The sequence below is a fragment of the Mustela nigripes genome, chromosome 3, assembly GCF_022355385.1.
Source record: "Mustela nigripes isolate SB6536 chromosome 3, MUSNIG.SB6536, whole genome shotgun sequence".
Lineage (NCBI taxonomy): Eukaryota > Metazoa > Chordata > Mammalia > Carnivora > Mustelidae > Mustela > Mustela nigripes.
Window position 1 is genome coordinate 186,783,765 of NC_081559.1, and position 16,632 is coordinate 186,800,396.

Here is a 16,632-nt window from a genome sequence, read left to right on the forward strand (position 1 = left end):
GAAACCGATCACAGGAGTGAGATCATATTTGGCTTCCCAACTGCAGGAATCAGAGGAAATCCAAGCCTCTGAGCAGCAGAAGATAATCCTTGCTATACCACTGAGCTAATATAGTTTGACCAAAACCAAAGAGAGCTGGCATGAGGGATATGCTGAACCCTGTTATTAAGGCATCTATTATTGTTTCTGAAATACTGCACGTGATTATTAGACTCCCATCATCACCTCCATGGGCCCGTCAGAGATCAAGGCTCCTTGGCTGGGAAGCACCAGCTTAGACTTTCTCCAGGTTCCATTTGCCTTCAGTTATTAGAGATTCCCAACACCCAGCACAAAGGCAGGGCTGTGGACAACCAGGAACCCAGAGGCAGGCAGCCAAAGTCCTCCAGCAGCCTCAACCAAGAGCAGTGGTTCTTTGGCCAGGGCTGTGGGCAGCTCGCAGTCAAAGACAGGCTGGTCAACAGTCCCAAACTAAGTATGCCAGGGGAGAGCTGGAAGCCACTGGGCCTTTTTCACGTCTGCTGAGCCCAGGGACGACTGCTGGCAGCACCATCTAACTACAAACAGCTGAAATTTCGAGGGCAATCCAACAAGAGGTCTTTGAAGAACAGAGAAAAGGAGTGGTCTTTGCCTTTCCCTTTTTCTTCTCTACCCTAAACTCTTTTATCGCTAGCACTAGAAATCAAGTAGGGATAAGAAAATTCAGTACATGTCATTTTTATGGGCCCTGAAAGACAAAAAACAAAATAGAACAAAAAATTAGCAGACAGGAAGCACAAAAGATGGTGACATACAGAGGAAACAAAGAATTCTAGATCCAGAGATCTTGCGTTACACTGATCAAGTAATTTACCTCTCTGGGCCTTAATGTATTCACATGAGAAAGAATAAGGACGCTACCACAAAGGCGTTTTATTAGATGGCACACATGGAAAATGTTTTTTAAATCCTAAATATGTATACTAAAGGCAAATAGCATTAGCCTGGAATATCTGGCTAACAGTTTGAGCCCTATTTTAGAAAAAACATGAGTTCTGGTACATTAAGGAAATTTCCTTTTCTCACTGCTTCTGCAGGCAAATAAATATATTCCTCATTCACTGACCTTTGCTGCTTATGTCCAGAGAAAACTCATCCTCAGTACCTTCGAACTGGATCAAAGGCTGGACCACAGAGCCTGAATTCTACGTAAGAGAGCAGCATCAAGGGAAGACTTATTCACCTTTTGCTGTTTTATCTTCAAAAGGTTAGTGACAAAGAAAGCATCTTATATTGACCTCAAACAATGCACAGAACTAACCCTGATTTTATCTAAACTCTGCCTGAGATTTACTTTGAGACCATAACCAACTTTAGGAGCGGCTACCTAACTAGCCTTGCTGCTTAGTTTATCGGCTTTCAAAATTTAAGAGAAATACTGCAACTGCATTCCAGAACACTCGGAGCCCGATGAATGAGATCAGACTTCAAGCCCTGGCCACAGAGGCCCTATGTGTGAGATTCCACAGATAACACTGGAGAACCTAAAAGCATTTATCATAGATTAATGACCTCCTGTCATCAGCACAGAAGATGAAGTCCAAATGAACATGAGTAAAAATTAAAAGTTACTTGGAGGGTGAAGAAACATACAGGTGTAGTCTAACTAGTATGCACAGGGGTGTTACAGAAATGGGATCCATGCCCAAATCTACTACTTACTATGTGTGTGCCCTTGGGCAAAAGATTCAACTGCGGGAAGATGGGTCAAACATAGTAGTAGGGCCCAGGTAAACATTAAATAATAGTATGCATGGGGTTTGCACATAGTAGGATCACTAATAACTGGTGAAAAGAGGCCTACCTGCATTCCACACCTTCATCCATTTCTTCATTCTTCAAACATTTCTATGGCTGCAGGAGGGACTAAGCATGTCATGTGTTTATGTTAAGACAAGTGAATTTCTCATGCAAGACCCACACTTCATTGTCAGCTCCCTTCAGAAAACCCTTAGATGGAGTACTTATTAATAGCAGGGTTGATCTTCTTACTATCCCCAGGTAATAACACACTGCTGGGCACTGGACAGTTTGTATACCAAATGGATGGTAATTTGAGTAATTCACCTTGCATTATTGGGGTGAATGCCCTAGTATCATTTTCCCCACCCGCAAACTGCCCCTTCCCACCTTGTTAAGAATGACAGCCCTATTTACCTCTTTCTCAAACACCATTACTTCATCCATAACACAATCTAGACAACAACTTCAATATCTCAGCTACACTTAGCAAAATGACTTGTACCCAGCAGGTGCTCCCCAAAAATGCTTCGAGTGAATGCTATTCGTAGATTATGCCCAAAAAGATCCCACACCTGAATCTGAAAAACCATATCAAAGTCTCTGAAAACATAGAGGAAAAAAAAATAAGGAATGTATTTAAGTATTACTATTAAGAACTCCCTGGAATGGAAACATGAAGAAAAACTGAGCCATGTAGGAACTCAGGCACCTCTATTTCATGAGATCAAAATTAGAAGGTACAATGAAAAGGGAAGCCTCTTACATTCTCTACAAAGCCACTGAAATACGTCTTTGTGAACATTTGGAACATCTATTTTATGTTCTAATTGCTTAAGGATTTCCACTGCCATGGGACTTTGGGGATGTATCGCTTCATCTCTCTAGGTCTTGATTTTCTTCTCTGTAAAATGGAGATAACAACTGTCCCTCCTCCATAAAGGTCACATTAGGCTTAATTGTGATCATGCCTGCCACATGCCTACAACTGGCTTGGCACAGAGCAGTCGTTCAGTAAATGGGCAGGATATGCCCCCTCCATCATCACAAAAGTTAAAGTGCTAACCCAATATAAAATAACCAAGCAGACCTTCATTTATTACATCGACTTCCACCAAGCGCTAAGTATCGACCAGTGGAAGCCTTTAAGTGGAAAAGTCTCTCCTATTGTCTCCCAGAACAATGGTCCTGGAATGCCTGCTTCCCCTCCTTTCTCAGCAAAACTCTGTCTTCTCCTAGTCTCCTAGTCATCTACTCATAATTTCCAAATAGTCACGAGTAAAATGGCACACTGCTGAATAAGCAAAACACCGGCTTTTTGCTTGGAAAACACTCAGACCTCAGGATGAAACCCAAGCAGCTAATCCATTCCTGCTTCCCAATAGCAGCCACTTGTGTGCACCAGCCTAACCGTAACCCCCACGTCCTGTGGGACCTTCTGCCCCCAAAGGTGAAGCCCAGAAGCAAACTCTTAGCCTCCTTTTACTACACATTTCTGACCCATTTCCTACAGTGATCTTCACAGAGAGATTTAAATAAAAGCCACCAACATCTGCAAAGCAGTCTGCCAACGGGACACACCAAAAGGGGGGGGAGTGTGGGTTAATTTAGGGTTCCAAGCTTAGAGAGCTACAGTTTTTTAAGCTGGGACAACTACAGGTTAATTAGGAAACCAAAGGAAAAGAAAAAGTCTGTAAATAAACAGGAAGGCATTTAATAACTGGAACTAGAAAATGATTTTTTGAAAAGAATTCCAAGCTGCGCAAATGAATTCCCATTCCCGAGTTTCCACATCACCAAAAAAGTACCCAAAAGTCCTACTATTCCTAAGAATAACCACAAAGTAACACAAACAGCATTCTTAAAGTTTCCAAGTATCTCACTTGTGAAGCATATGCCAACAAGATTTTGTGGTTTGCCCCAAAACTTTTTCTTACATTTTGACGGCAACAACCTTAAGCCTCGTATTTTTTTAAGAACTGAATTCTGATCCACTTAAGATATTTCTAACAATGTGCCCCTTCCATATATGCAAACTTGGGGGTAAATAAAAATTCAACTTGGTGGTTGCCTATCAGTAAGAAACTAACAGGTATATTTCACTTTATGCAAAAGGCCATCATTCATGAGTCCAACTTCATGTCCTATGAGTCAAGAGTTAAAGATGCAGATTAGGGCAATGAATCCTTGACCAGTACCATACTGAAGTTCAGAAAAACAATTACAAAATTATTGTGTCATTCTGACTGTAACACTTACTGTAATGTTTTTGAGAGCATGAGTATTATCAACATACTCTAACATGACACTTTTGAACTTCTAATTCCTCCTCAAATTCATAGGTGACCACATTTGTGTTATGATTGGATCTATTTTTCAACCCTGCAGAACAGTATACCTTATTTAAAAAAAAATGTATCTGTTGCATTCACATTTAAATTTAGTTACCTCAAACACAGATTTAGAGCAGCTGCATCTAATTAACATTAACTCTATCCTCTCCTGTGGCTGTGAAATACATATACCCCTACAAACAGCATTATCAGCTACTTACCCTTACCACACCCCACACAAACAGAACACAGTAACACTATCTCAATGTGCAGAAAGGGAAAGTTAAAATAACTGACAGCTCTATTAGCAGGCACTGAAGAACTTATCTAGAAGGAAAACAACCACTCAGTCTCATCAATGTCACATCCTTCAGGAGGCATACACAATTAGTACACAAAAAGGATGCAAAATGCTCCTGTATCAGCATGTTCCAATTTATCATTATTAAGTGAAGGACAGACCCATCATGAGGTTGAATGCCTGGCAACTCCCAAGTATTCCCAGACACTAAACATCAGGTTAACACAACAGAATGACAGGTAACAAAGAACACCCCCCACCCCAACATATTTGCTTCTGGCTTTCCAACAATCTTAGCTGATATTTCTCCAAATGAATTTCAAAATTCAGTTCAATAACCCAACATTAACTTCATAGAGAATCCTAAAAGCTTCCTCAACTGGCATAAAAGGTTCAGACTAATTTACTGCACCAGGAGGACAAGACAGGACCCAGCACGAAAAGAAATTTCTCCCCTCCTCAAATTTAGGACCTTAGGCTTCAGAGTACCAATTCTGCATATAACCTGGCCTGAAGAGTGAGTAGCAAAGCTCGGACCAAGAGCAGTTTCCCATAGAAGCCCAAGCTTCTCAATATTACAGAGAGCTGGCTGTGGTGAGTTTGTATCAGAAAGAGGTCCCCAAACCTCACATAAACCAACCACAAGATAATCCACCCCAGGAAAATGATCTGCCTTCCTAAGTTCCCCCAGTGCTGTCTTTTTCAGTTGAAATAGGCTTGGCTTGTTTGGAGGGGAGTGGTGCTTTATGGCACTTACAGATGGTGCAGAGTTCCAAGGCAAATGTCCTATTTTTACTGAGGTTCAGAGGCTTTGCAACTCTTGGGCTTGCGGGTTCTTCCTTACCTACCCACCGGGTCCTATCACTAAATTCACTTAAATTGTAAAGGAAATTGCTCTGCCCTTGGTCCTGCCCAGGACACCCGCGATGCCTCTCTGGAGGGTCTAGATAAGGCATGCTGTTCTGCGGTCTCAGGCCCCCCTTTCTCCCAATCCGGCCAGCTCTTCCGGCAGCCTCAGGTCTCCCTTCACAGCTTATGTGTGCCCTGCGGGCAAGTCCTGCTGGCGCAGCAGCCTCGGCGGCGGCGGCGGAACCAAACCCTCCGGTGCAGGGAGCTGGGTGGGGACCTGTCTGCACAGATCTCTCTTTCCACCCGGGATTTAGGCACTGGAGACTGGATGGGGAGGAATCCTAGGGTGGAAGCAATCGCAGCCAGAGTCTCCTCTCATCCCTTTGGTTCGCGGACCCTGGCCTCTGCAGCTAAGCCTGCCTGGCACAGCCGGGATACGGAGAGGGGCATTCACTGACCATCTCCCAATTCCTTGCTGGTGACCTTGGCCACGTTGCTTCGCCTCCCTCTGCCCTCTGGGGCCTGACATCACTTACTTCGCGGGTTATGACAGGGTCAGAAGGATGTGGAAAGAGCCTGGCAGGCTGTATTGCACCCACGAAGGGTCCAAGACAGGGAGAGGACTTCCCTCTTCTTTTTCCTAGGAGTGTCAGGAGCCCGCTCCACCCTCTCCCCACCTCCATCCCCCGGGGAATCCAGAGCCCCGGCAAATGGGGCAAGGGGCTGCCCATATTAAGTCCCCTCTTCACCCGGGAGTGGGAAGGGGGGAATCCCGGAGGGGGTGTGGCTGCCCCAGCCCCCGAACTCCCTTTCCTCCCCGCTCAGAAATCCAGACAATTCAACTGCGAGGCACCGGCTGCCAGCGGGGGTCATCGAGGCGTCCCGGCGGAACGGCCGGGGTCCCGGTGGGGCGCGCCGGCCCCGACCTACCTCCTCCAGCAGCGTGACGGTGTTCCTGCAGTTGTGCAGACGCGTGGTGAAGCTGGACGTGGTGGGCGAGTTGTAGTCCTCGGTGGTCTCGGTGATGAACTCGGAGACGGAGATCTGGTCCGGCATCCTGCCGGGGGGGCGAGACACAAGCGGGGGCGGGGAGTGAGTCACGGCGCAGGCTCCCGGGGCCGCGGGCCGCCCGGCGGCTCATGAACGCCCCTCGCAGCCTGCCACCCGGCGCCCGGCCTGGCGCGGCTCCCGTCCCCGGCGGCGGCGGGAGAAAGAGCGGGCGGAGCGCGCGGCGGCGGCAGCGCTCGGCGCGGGGCCCTTCAAACTCCGAGCGGCGCGCGAGGCAGAGGGTTCTCGGGGACCCGCCTCCCTGTGTTCATGCCGGCGGCGGGGGAGGGGGCGCGGCGCCACGCGGGGGCTCGGGTCGGCCGGCGCTGCCTCCCGAGACGCTCTGACAGGCGGCGGCGAGCGCAGCGACTGACTGAGCGCACACTCCCGCGGGCGGGCGGGCGGCGGGCAGGCGGCGCTCCCGCTACAGTCACGGGGACAAACAAGGAAGTGCTCTGCGCACGCGCCGCCTGCGCCCCGCCCCGGCCGCCGCCGCCGCCCCGCCCCCATCTGCGCCCCGCCCCCGCCCCCGCCCCGCCCCGTGCTGCCTCCCCGGTCGCTTTCCGACGCGGGCGCCGGGGTGGGGGCCCGCACGGCTTGCGGGGCTCCGGAAGCTCGCGTCCCGGCACCGCCCCCGGAGCGGTTACTTCAGCGAGCTCGTTACGCCTGCGTTCTGCGAGAAGACGGACCAAAAAAAGTTATGCGCGTTCTTTTTTAGTCCCGAGTGGGTGCAGGAAGCGAGGCCGGGAGAGCCGCCTCCTTCGGCGAGGGCCGCGGGCAGAGCGAACTGGGCGCCGGAGCAGGGGCGGCCTCAGGGTCCCGGTTGCAAGCGGCGCGCTCGCCTGGCTCCCGCCCTTGGTCCCCATGCAGGGCGCTCGTCGACTTGGAAGGTGCAGTTTGCTTAGGTTGCTAAAATGCTAAGACAAATGAAAGGATTTTTGCTTTTTTTTTTTTTTAATTACCATTTCTACTCTTCCATTTGCACTGTAAGTTTTTTTAACCCGCAGGACACATGCAGGTCAGGAGTGCAAAAGGCACTTCCGGAGGGGCAAATGGTGTACAGGGCTCAGCAGATGCCAAATTTCAGCGAGAAAGTACCAACAGATTGCTCATTCCTTGGTCCTGGCAGATGGCTATTTTAACTAGCTCGATCTACATGTCCAAAGAATCCATTTAATTTCTCACCACTGATTGCGGTTAAAAAAAAATTTTTTTTTTTTTAAAGAAGAAAGCTAGGCCCTTGGGAAGCTTCTCAGGACCCCTGTAATTGAAGCCAATAGGAGCAGTCTTACAAACTCATCTCCAAATGTACCCCCTTAGGGCGGAAGGCTGGCCCTGTGGCCTCTCCCTAGGATTGAGTTCCTGCCATCTGGTGTGGTTAAGTGTCCATTCCCTAGTCCTTACCCACAACAACAATGGAGTAACCCAAGGCAGGGACCTTGTCTAGCATTGGGCCTGGCACAGAGAAGTAGCCAAGTGCTAGTAAAATGGAAATGCATCACCTCACTGTCAGCAAATACTAAGGGCCGAGGACGTGCCCTGGAGATTCAGTAATGACAATGTCCCTGCTCACAAGAGCTTCCCTTCTAGTAGGGAGAAAACCAGCCAATCATGTGATAGAACATGGAGTACATAGAAAATACGACAATGACGGAGGTGCCACAGTGTAAGCATGTTCAGAGAAGGCCTGACAGGTGACATCTTGAGCAGAAAAGAGAACAAGAGGCTGCGTCCCAGAAACATCCTGTTGGCTATGGGGTCTTTGCCTTCAGTTGCCTCACACGAAGACGAACCATGGATGAGAAAGTAACTTTGTGCACAGAAAAGCTATTATGGAAGGAGTTCGAGGAGTTTTATCTACCTGTGTTGGCCCTAGGACCCTGCACTCTGCCTCCAGCAAAGCACTCATCTATGTGGGGTAGGCAAGGGTTTCAGCTAACTATAGGGAGAAGTTCATAAGGCAGTGTATGTGAATAAAGATTTTTTTCTGGCAAAGTAAAGCACTAAGAAATGAACGTGGAGAGACAGTCTAAAAAATAAGTAAATAAATAGGCTCTCACTTTCTCCTCATTAGCACTTTAAAAGTTTGGTTGGGGCAGTGGTGCTAGGATGTACTCAATCAATTAAGCACCTGACTCTTGGTTTCCCCTGAGGTCATGATCTCCTGGGTCATGAGATGGAGCCCTGGGTTCCACACTCATCTGGGAGTCTGCTTTAAGATACTTTCCTCCTGCCCTGCCCCCACTCCTCTCTCAAACAAATAAATAAATTAAAAAAACACAAGTTTGGTTTGGGACACACCAAGGTTGAGGTTCTGGGGAGTTAGCCAGATGGCAAGGGCCGGCAGCTGAAGACCAGCACCTGGAGGTCACTTGGTCGTGTGCAGTGCTTGACAGAAAATTAGCTTTTGGAGTAGGAGCCACTCAGAAGAAAATCTTTCCTCTTTTTCACAAACTAACAGAGTCATCCTGCATCTTCAAGTTCTGTGACTTGGAGCAAATATGGCTCCTACTAGCTTGGGCTACTTAAGCTCTGGGACTTAGTTACCCTGTGCTTCCCCATGGAGCAGAGGAGTAGAACACCCAGTCCTTGGACTTCCATCCACTCCAAGGAGGACTTCCTCTAGGCTGGAAATCAATTTTGACTTTGATGTTGTATTTATGCTATCCTCCTCTATATTGCAAGTCATCTAATGCCTGTCACCTTCCCGGGGTTGGTTGCTCCTTCCATCCTGCATGTATGACATATATAAATGCCTGATAAATATGAGCTGTTATTAAAAGCCTAGAGTCAGTGAATAATTGCCTCAGGTCCCAGAGCCCTGGATTGCCGACCTTTCTCTCCTGATAACCGATGCTGTCACCGTAAGCCTTAGTGCCATCCCTGTGAAATAAAGAGGGGGCGTGCCAAAAGACCACACAGATCCCTCCCAGCTGAAGCAGAGTCTGTGTATACCCCTAACTCTCCAATACAAGGAATAAAGTTTATCATGAGAAGCTAAGCTAGCTGCAGTGGTAAATAGCTGGGGATTTCTTTTCGTAACAGAATTCACCGGAGAGCTCAAAATGCTGCCATCAATTGTTTCAGTTTCACTTGGAGATTATGTTATACTATTCCTCCTCTCCATCTCCTCTGGCCAGGAAAGGAATATGTGAACAATGAGATATTGTGCCCCGGTAAGTATATACCTCCTCAGACTGGTCTGCAATTAGAATTTCAAAGGTTCACACCTCTACCCACAATTTCTGGGGTTCGTGGACCATAATCCTCCTTACAATTTGACACCATGACCCGGTGCACGCCATCTGCACCTCTCATTTTCTCAAATAGCCTGAAAACCATTCCTGGATATCTCAAAGTGAATAGAGTCTGATGAAGGCAAAACTTAGAACGCTGGGTTTCTTTGTGTGGAGCTGCTCAGAAATCTACATCCCCCTCTGCAGAGCCAGGAAACACACACACATATGTACACTTGTGTGTGCCCAGCTTTGAAGGAAGCATGCGTCATCTTTGCTGTTGTCATCATCCCCATCAAGGCAGCTGAACACCCTCACACTCCTCAAGCAGTTTCTTACTCTGAGCACTGCTGACTGGGTTAAGCCAGGAGTCCTTGTAGCATGCTTTAATAAGAAGAGTGGTGGCTTATTCTCCTGGACAGGGATGGCACTATGGACCCCACTGTCATCAGGGAATTGGCAGACTTCTCTCCAAGTACAGGCTTCACTCTGTCCCACCTACCTGCAACCAACGGGGTACACTTGCAAGATGGCCAACAGTGCACTGGAGAGAGGGTGGGGTGGGGAGTTTGGGATGCTCTCTGGGGGTAAGATCAGCAGCACCAGCCAGCATCCCAACCCGATGGGATGGAACTTACAGCATTCTTCAGAAGCTCCCAGTGCCTTCATGGGACAGGGGCAATAGGGTGGGAAGAGAATATGCTTTATGCTACGTGAACTGGGGTTGGAATCTCTATTCTGTTGATCATCGGCCTTATCTTCTCATTTGCGAAGTCAGCGCAATAATAAAACTACACTGCAGGCTGTTAGGGGCAATAAACGGAGGGGCTGTGGATAAAGAGGTTGACGCACAGTGAATAACCAACCAATGTTCATTCCCTTTGAACTAGCTTTTTATGTGAAGTATGACTATAAATACACCTCTTTTCATTCCAGGACTCAGATATATCTCTAAATTAGTCACCTGGAGGAGGAAAAAAGAGGGGGGAGGGGGAGGCCACATAGCAATTCCCACAGTAGGAGATCTCAGATTTGGGAATCCTCTTCAGAGACCTGGCTTATTCTTGTAAGCATCCTTTGTGAGGTCAAATCCATGAGTGATGATTTTGGACTTTGGAAGTAAATAACCAGTATCTTGCATCCAATAGAATGAAAACAAGTCAGGATCAGAAATGAGTTAAGGCCGTAAAATAAAAGCCTCATTTTCACGGAACACAGTTCCTATAAAGAAGGACATTCAAAGCAAGGCAATTTCTAGAGGATAGAACAGGGCATTTATTTTGCAGGAGCATGAGTTATAAGCTGCATGAATTTCATTTGGGTTTACTTAGTTTTCAGGAATTTGTTTATTTTGCAGGAGCATGAGTTCTAGCTAAAAATATTTGGAAAAAAAAAAAAAAAAGATTTGGGTTCACCTCTCTGCTGCGTAGCAGCTCTAAGACCTTGTTGAAGTAATTCACTTTTCTGGGTCTCAGTTTTCACATCTTAAAAATGGGAACAATGATAATAACTGTGTTAGTGCTCTGAGGATTCAGTGAACTAGGCCATGTAACGTGCTTACCAAGATCTGAGCTATCTATCATAGTAGACAATACTTTTCAGATAATATGGGAATACTGAAAACCGTATCTGGAGATATAGATTCTGATACTACTTCCCAAGGAAAGAAGGAAGGAAGGAAAGAAAGAGGAAAAGAAAAGAAAGAAAAGAAAAAGAAAGGAAAGGAACACAGACCTGCTATGTACCAGACACTTTGCTAAGTGAACAGATTTAGAATTTTGGACACACATATCCACCGCTCTTTTCATTTTTTTTTTTAAGGGTTATTTATTTATTTATTAGAGAGAGAGAGCTGAGCAGAGAGAGGAGCAAAGCAGATTCCCTGTTGAGAGCAGAGGCCAGTCGCTGGACAGACGAGGGCCTCCATCCCAGGACCCTGAGATCACAACCTGAGCTGAAATCAAGAGTCAGATGCTTAACTGACTGAGCCACCCAGGCATGCCCCCCACTCCCCACAGCCTTCTTTAAATTTCAGGACAACTTTATAAAGTAAGTACCATTATCCCAGATTTACCGGAGAGATTTACCCTGTGGGTACCGAGGTACAGAACACCGTTTCTGAGCTCCTATTCTGGGCCAGGAGCTGCACTAGTGGTTATGGATGCAGCCTCTGAATTCATTCATACAACAGACCTGATGTGGGAGTTTATAATGGAAACTGAGACACGAGAAAATCTCCCTGCACGTTAAGATCCCTGAGCCTGGCAGACGACATCCAAGGCTTTCGCCACCGCCTACAAAATCTGTCTCTTGACTCGACCTCGCACAGTGCTACTCTGTTAGATCTTTCTCCCAACCCGGGCAGCGAAAGAAAGTATTCTTATTGCCTTGTTTTACCTGATGACTTATGAATTCGTTTTCTATCATCTTAATGAAGTGCTAGAAGAGAGGAAAGCACTGCAGGGTAGGTGTGGGAGGGGGCAAGAGGAGGGAGAGATGCATCTGATGGCCTGTGTTTTACTGCTAGGCTGCTGTTGCCATATTCTCCCGAAGCTAAATAAAGACTGCTTTTGTCATGTGCCTTGTGTGAGTGTTTCCCAAGTGCACTCATGTAATTTCAGGCGATAAAAATAAATAAATAAATAAATGAAAAGCCTATTCTGCTCCCAAATATACTTAATTTAAATGCTCCAAGTAAACCACTCAAGTGCTCCTCAGGAAGTAAAGAGAAGTACGTGGTATTTGGAGACCAAAGAAAACCACTCTCTCTTCCACTCCCTGATCCCTGACTGTTCCTTCTGATGGAGAGGGGGAAAAAAGAGTCAGGTAGAGTGCTGGGACCTGCAGACTCACAGCATGCGTATCAGTGGAATGAACTCAGGAAGAGAGTCCTGTGTGTCCTGGGAAATCGTATCAACTGACGATGGGTGTGTGGCTTCTGTGCCCTGCACTCGTCTGCCTCCTTGCGGGCGTGGCCTCACTGCATACTCACAGCAGCCCTGTCGAGCAGGCACTGGTGTTCTCCCCACTTTACACAAAATCCTGAAGCCTCGAGGTCACCTTGGCAAGTGGTGGAGCAAGACTGCCCAGTCTGATTTCACTGTCCATGTCATTAGCCACCTTCCACCACAAGTTCATCCGAGACAGTGGGTCCGTGGCCCCAGGATAGTTTTCTTCCCCAGAGAGTCTATGGGTTATCCCTTTTCCTGGGGAACTCATTACAAACCCAACTCAAATGCAAGCTTGACGGGTCTGGAGAGCACCGCTGTTGCCCATCCCTCCAGCTGAGGCTAATCTTCCCATGGTTGCTTGCAAGAGAGCTTTTCTCATTCTGCATAAGCAACGGGGGATGCTGGCACTGCGTGAAGGGACTTCAGACAAGGAGACATAACCTTCCCAGTGGCAAGCGGCTCTATGGGTGGCAGGGCTCAGCTCAGAACTCAGATCTTGCTACTGATTTTCCTGCACTACAAAATTCCTAGACTGTCAATCCCTGAGGGCAGTGGGGGACTGAATCTATCCTTCTCTGTATCACCTACCTCCCCGAGGCTCCTGGAGGCCCAGGCTTGGTAATTTCTGAGCACCATCTCCTGAAATCGCCTCAGGAGCCTCGTGAAGTACCATGCTTTCTGCTGAGAAAACTCAGGAGACACGCAAAAGCCGCTCGATGTCAACGGTTAATCAGTGAAGAACTACCATTCACAGTCAGTCTGAATGTGAACCCTGCAGGCTTCTCCCCACAGAAGGCACTGCCTAGTACATGTCCCCTGGGGGTCCCCAATAAATGTGTTTTGGATTGAATAGGCTCCGTTTTATGAATTACATCATTTCTAATATGAGTAAAACAACCCCCAGTGAAGAAAAATTGTGGTGTTATATGGGATTCCCCAAAACCTGCAATCGACAGGAGTGAGTGATTTTTAAATTTTAGTTTATTTCTGAAAAAGAAACATTAGCCTAAAAAATGAGAAAAACTTATAGAACATCCAGGTTTCTTTTCTTTTCTCTTTTCCTTTCCTTCCTTCCTTCCTTTCAAGATTTTATATATTTATTTGACAGAGATAGAGCAAAAGTAGGCAGAGCTGCAGGCAGAGGGAGAGGAAGAAGCAAGTTCTCTGAGCAGGAAGCTTGATTCAGGACTCGATCCCAGGACCCTGGCATCATGACCTCAGCCAAAGGCAGCCGCTTAACCGACTGAGCCACCCGGGTGCTCCTTCTTCTTCTTTTTTTCTTTTTTGTGTGTGCGACAAATGTGTTTTGTTTTCCACTTAGACTTCATCACTCTCATACCCACTTCTGTGCTACCTCAAGACTAAGAACATGCCTCTTTTATGACCCTGTTCCATGGCACCATTTTTCAAATACTTCTATTTCTCCAACAAGACTGTGAGCTCCTTGAGCGCAGGGGATTTTCCATCCACTACGAAAATCCTAAAGCCCTACATGTTTGAGTGATGCTCACTGAATAAGTGAAGAGAAGAATGAACGAGCATTCACAGGGACGGGGCATGGGAGGAATCCTGGTCCTCGGAGTCACTTTCATCATGGAACACCATCAAAGACAATCAGCCAGTTCCTGGAAGGTTTGTGGGGAACCAAGACCAGATCCCAGGTATTCCGGTTCCCAAGAGACTCTCCACTCCTCCACCTTTCCCGGTTACATTTCAAAGAAGGGACTAAACACCGTGTCTTCAGAAAAATACCTGAAACCCCCGTATGAGAAGAGACGCTGCTTGGCCTTGCATCACATTATCAAGGAATGCTTATGGACACTTGTCCACTATTTAAAAACTGTAACTGTATAAAAATCTAGCACAAGGTCAGTAAACTGACACTCCTAATTTTGAGCAAGAAGATTCTGAGTATGCTGCGGTACTCCTCCTTCGGTTTTTATTCTCATCTCTTTTCTTTTCTTTCCTTCTCTCCAAAGCCAGGTAATCTGGGGAGCTCGAGGGCAATCAGTGTCCATGGATAGACCTTCTACCTTCTCCCATCCTATCCCCCTTCCTTAAGAGCCCACTTGTCAGAGTTAAGAAGTCATACGTGCATGATCTGGATTCAGATGACCTGAGTTCAAGTCCCCGCTCTGCGACTTCACAAGGAGTGTTAGGCAAAATATTTAACATCAATTTCTGTTCCTATTAAAGGAGGATAATGAGAAGACCTTTCTCCCATAAGGCTGCTGTGAGGTATAACCGAGATAATCCTTGCACGAGGCTGAGCACAGTGCCTGGAGAACAGAAAGTGATCCATAAATGTTAGCTATAAATATCACCATTTGCATTCTAACCAGGTTCTATGCTGGATGCTTTGGGAGCCAAGGAGGTACACAAGACAGTCCCTGTCCTCATACATAGGCAGAGACACAAGTTTTCAGCACAACCGATGAAATGGTCAAAGAATTCAAACAGAAATAAATATGGATTTCGAATATGTGACCTATGAATATCAAGTCCAAAAAATAAAAAAATTAAAAAGAAAAAAAGGAAAGAGGGTTGTTTCATGTATGGCTAGCTCTCTGATTTGCCCAAAGCCCAGTTAGACCTATTTTTATGAGCACTTTTCAAAGCTGCTGATCATCTGAAACACCACTCAAGAAGAAAACGTTGATAAATGACAGCTATTTATGACTTTGGCATTGAGAAGGAACATGGAATGCCAGGGAGGCTGGCTCCTTTTCCAGAGTCAAATCGTTTCACCTCCTTTGGCCTCCTTTTGCTTGTAGTTAAAACCAGGAAGGAGCCTGGGGCAGAAGCTCTCAGATCCTAGCAAAATAACATCCTGTAATTTGATGAATTCCTTTTTGACATCAGTGTTAACAACCAACCCCAAACACCAGCCGCCAGCTCTGCCTTCAGATCTACCTGTCAGCCAAGAACAGTCTAGAGGTCATCAGGTCTGGGTTGGGGGTCCCCTGTTAGAGGGACCCTACATTATATCAATCTTTCACAGTATCCAATTGTTGCTTTTCAAAAGTATGATTTCACCTGCAAGGTATTTAAACGCACATAACAATGAGCTGTATTATAACAGAATTTTTTCCTAATTATGTCAAATGTAGGGCATCGTTCTATTTGAAAAAGGAAAATTGCCCACCCACTGCAGAGCTTTCTTCTTAGCATATGCTCTTTGTTTAGCATCTTTCTCAAATGTGAACATTCTGCATCCCACTAGGGGTTCTAATTAAAAAAGAAAAGAAAACAAAAAAACAACCCTCTACAATTGTTAGCAAACCTTCTGACAAACACATCTAGCTTCCCTTCCTTGCTTTTTATTTTACTTTTTGTTTTTGAAAAGTTATTCTTATTGCTCTGGCCGTAGAGATTTAGAGGTTATCATGCAAACTACTTTATAAAACTGCTCTATTTAAGTGGATGGCAGAGCACACACTGTTGATTGGATCTGGAGATGATTATTTTCAGTATCTTTCATTTTTATTTTATGAGCAAACTGACTTTTGTCCTAGTGTCTGCCTTTGGGAATTAACTTTCATTTACCCCCAACTAATTTCAGCATCCCGAATTTAGCAGTTCAGACAGACCTTGTAGGACGTTGGCTATATTTTCTGTCTGCCCTACATATCCCCTTCTTTTAGGAACTACCCCCTCCCTGACTCCACGTGATTCTCCAGAGAGTATCAATATGTCAAAAACATATTCTCCACGTGCCCAACCAGAGGGCTGGGCCTGGCTGTCTACTCAAAGTATCCCAGACTTCTGAAGGCAGTACTGATGGGTATTCCCATCAATAGACAATACACTCAGGCAAGGCCAATCAGGGAGTTTTACGTAGGACTGACACAGGTGCTGGGGGGTAAAAAGCGGTATGTTCTAGCTCAAAGGACTTAAGAAGCCTTCAGCTCCTGGTGACCATCATTGCCACACATAACAGAGCATACTTAAGAATGATGCCAACCAGAAAACAGCAAGAACTGGAGGGAGGGACAGAGGAACAGAGAGAGTCCTGATGACATCACCAGAAGCACTGGCCCTACATAGTCTATACCATGCCTGATGCCTGTCCAGCCCTTGAAGTTCCCAGGTCTATAAGCAACTTCTTTTTTAGCAGAAGCTGGCCTGAGGTGCGT

The 16,632-nt window shown here is 46.4% G+C and overlaps 1 protein-coding gene across 2 annotated transcripts in view; it reads right to left on the bottom strand.

The window, feature by feature from the left end:
* Positions 1-16,632, bottom strand: part of ASAP1 (ArfGAP with SH3 domain, ankyrin repeat and PH domain 1) — a 349,235-nt gene that overhangs the window by 266,965 nt on the left and 65,638 nt on the right. For both annotated transcript variants that reach the window (XM_059395173.1, XM_059395172.1), the window contains exon 3: positions 6,193-6,319. In XM_059395173.1, the coding sequence (XP_059251156.1) occupies positions 6,193-6,319 (127 nt within the window). The remainder of the gene's footprint in view (positions 1-6,192; positions 6,320-16,632) is intronic.